The sequence below is a fragment of the Pholis gunnellus genome, assembly GCF_910591455.1.
Source record: "Pholis gunnellus genome assembly, chromosome: 17".
Classification (NCBI taxonomy): Eukaryota; Metazoa; Chordata; class Actinopteri; order Perciformes; family Pholidae; genus Pholis; species Pholis gunnellus.
In genome coordinates, this window is record NC_136544.1 from 17,997,089 (window position 1) to 18,000,467 (window position 3,379).

Here is a 3,379-nt window from a genome sequence, read left to right on the forward strand (position 1 = left end):
AGGCATACACGTTTTAAAACATTTATTGTGGGTTGAATTTCCCATCAGTATATTTTTTTGAAGTGGCAAACAATCATTACTACACCAAGTAATACACACATCTTGAAGACATTTTAGTTTCTGAGCTTTACAGATATGTCTTCCTGCCAGTAATGTTTGCCACAAGTTTGTTCAACCAGCCCAATCACATGAATTATTGACTAAATTCGGATTCATACTGTAGCTTAATGGGCTGAACTTAACATTTTGGAAAATGCTATTTCAGTTTTGCATTTCAAATTGTAGGCCTATACCATGGTTTTACCTGCTATCCCCATTTTAATTGTCCCAAAATGCTCATGAAAGAGGCATGTTCAATGACATGAAGGGATATCTAAAATATATTTTAGAATATATCAAAATATTTAAAAAATCCATCAAATTGTGTTTTTTGTTTAGCAGCTTTGGAAGAGTTCGCTGTCTACATCTCGCAGGTCCTGACCAACTAGACGCGGTGGGCTGGTGCATGTAATGTTGTTCAATATGGTGATGGTTGTGTCGGGCTCTTCACCCTCTGCGTGAGTCTCCACTTGCCGAGGAATCACCGACGGATTCCTCAAGCTGTAGTTTCTGAGGGGGAGGGAACTGCAATCGCATGTCCACCGGTTCCAAGATAGCAAAAGTTTTTCCATACTCTCCGGAAAATCAGGGACCATGCTTGTCAAGGTATTAGCTCTCAGGTCCAGATAGCGCAGTCTTGGGAGTAGCTGCGTTGTGCCATTCTGCAAAAATTGTCGACATTCATTGTTGGACAACAGCAAGTACTCCAAATTCTTAAGGCCAGAGAATGTATGGGTTGTTAGAACCTCCAACTTGTTGAAACTCAAGTCCAGTCCCAATAGGCCCACCAGGTCGGCAAAACTCTGGTGTTCTACCACAGAGATGTTGTTATGCTGCAAGAAAAGCCTCCGTAAACCAGAGAGTCCAGTGAAAGCTTGAGTTGTGACTCTTGCTAGGCAACCTCTGTCCAGATGAAGGCTGTGAAGCTTTGACAGACCTTTGAATATTTGGTCGGGCAGACTGTGGAAGCAACTTCCAGACAAGTTGATGACAGCAACATGAGAGAGCCCAGTGAAACTACCCACTTGTGCCTCCTGCACTTGGTTGTGCTCTAGCTCTAGAACCTCCAGATGACCAAGCCCCTCGAAGATCCTTTCCCCCAGGGCTCGGATCCTGTTGTGGCTGAGTCGCAGCTCTTCTAAATACTGCAGGTCACGGAAAGTCCTGGGCCTGATTCCAGTGATTGAGTTGTTGGAAAGACGCAGCACGTGAAGACTATGCAGGCCCAAGAAAGTGTCGTCATGGAGAGAAGTCAGTCTGTTGTTTGTGAGATCCATCCATCTTAATGACTTCATGCCTACAAAGGCTCTGGGTGCCACTGTCACAATCTGGTTCTGGGCCAGGTAAAGCTTTTGCAGTTTAGTTAGTTTAACAAACACATTAGCTTTGATGACCTTGAGGTGATTTCCAGTCAGATCCAACTCTTTAAGCTCAGCAAGATTTTGGAGAAGCTGTGGCTGCAGGTAAGCGAGTCTATTCCCTGCGAGAACAAGCTCCCGTAGACCTTGCAGGTCGTGGAAAGCTGTCTCAGGTAAAACTGCTAATGAGTTCCACCCTAGGTTTAGAAGCCACATGTGTGAGAGTCCTGCAAACAGTCTTTCTTCAAGACGAGTGAGTTGGTTGTTATGCAGACTAATTGAGGCAATGTTAGGCGTATTCTGGAAGATCGTACCTGGTAACGCCCGGAGGCGATTTCGCTCAAGGTGAATGTGTGCAAGCGACCGAAGTCCTTGAAAAGCCTGAGGGTCAAGTGTCATCAGCTCGCCACTCTGCAGATTCAAAAAGTCCAGGTTGGAGAGATCCTTCAAAGACGCTGCTGGGAGGGAGGTGAACAGGTTGCCATCCAGCCAGATGGAATGAGTAGAGGCGGGCATGTCCGATGGGACTTGTGTGAGGTTACGAGCACTACAGTACACGTTGAGCTCCAAGCTGTAGTCATCATGCAGACAGGTGCATCCTTTAGAACATGGAATGGGATCTTCGGCCACTTTCTCTCCAGCTGTGTCGGGGTCTGGCAACACCAGTGATGTTCCCAGTACCCACAACACCAACAGCACAATGGTTTGCATACCAGCTGTGGATAGAATATTAAAATCAAAATCAAAATACTCACTAAGTTCACTCCAGAATAGTTTAGATTGTTTTAATGCTGTATGGTCTACATTATATAGCTTACCTTAAGTATGAGAGGTCTTGATTCAAGGCGGACAGGCTGTGAAGCACTGAATGACTGAACCTTGTGCAATTGTTTGTATGCTGAATGGAAAGTTTGCCAAGCCCCCAAAGCCTTTTTTTAAAAGTAGGCTGCACTGAATATGTATATTTAACCCATGCATGTCCACTGGACCTGTTTTGAAATAATTTTTTCATATACAGACCTTTTTTCCCAGAGGTTCATAATTATCATATCAACTTTGATCATTTTGATACAATAATCTAATGTCCTTAATGATTGTACTGTCTGTAAAATGAGAATTGCCTCAGTAAAGGTGTTAGCCATGCTTAATTAAGATTCTAAAAAGTATATGCAGTACCTGTATCTCCATTATTCTTAATAAATGTCACGTTTATTTTATTGTCACACAAACTAATAAGGGATTCAGTGTACAGTAAGTGGCCTTTGGTGTTTACTAAAGTCAGGGTCCTGTCACTGAGTGCATGTGCTGTAGATTTGAACTGATGCACAGATATGGTGAAGAGATACGATGGACTCAGTGCACCAGACCTTTGACTGAATTCATGATTTTCTTTTTTCTTATATTTAATCTGATAACGGCACATTTAACACAGGGTAATATGAGACAAAGTTGTATTTCACTTGTTACCTCAAACTTGGAAGTGTGTTTCTCATATTAAATATTCTCTGAGGACCACAGTTGTGAAATTGTAACATCTTTATGAGACTAACTAGTAGCACATTTTCCACACTGAATGAACAAACACTGCATATCCCAATACCACAGACTCTAAACTAATCATTAATATTTTTGGTCCGCAAATAGTAATACTGTAAGACATACTACTCTAAACTATAGGTTCACCCCTAAACTGCTGGTCAAAGCAAATAACTAATCAGCCAATCACATTGCAGCGACTTCATTTAGGCATGTAGACATTGTCAAAACGATCTGCTGTTCAAACCAAGAATCAGAAGGGCTGGTTTGAGTATTTTAGAAACTGCTGATCTACTGGGATTTTACCAGTTATATTAATGTCATTTGTATTGTTCTATACCAAACAGTTTCATGTCGATACAATTCATTTTTAAGATACATATCAT

General features: G+C 42.0%; 1 protein-coding gene across 1 annotated transcript; it reads right to left on the bottom strand.

Annotated features, from left to right (window-relative positions):
* Window positions 1–290: 290 nt before the first annotated feature.
* igfals (insulin-like growth factor binding protein, acid labile subunit) lies at window positions 291–2,307 on the bottom strand. Its single transcript, XM_079177470.1, has 2 exons — window positions 2,276–2,307; window positions 291–2,173 (listed from the first exon to the last, which is right to left on the bottom strand). The coding sequence occupies exon 2, from the start codon at window positions 2,166–2,168 to the stop codon at window positions 435–437; it is 1,734 nt and encodes a 577-aa protein (XP_079033596.1). The 5' UTR covers window positions 2,169–2,173; window positions 2,276–2,307; the 3' UTR covers window positions 291–434.
* Window positions 2,308–3,379: the final 1,072 nt, after the last annotated feature.

Bases quoted from the DNA above. Each gene is read 5' to 3' on its own strand.
- igfals (XM_079177470.1), bottom strand. From the start codon at position 2,168: ATGCAAACCATTGTGCTGTTGGTGTTGTGGGTACTGGGAACATCACTG.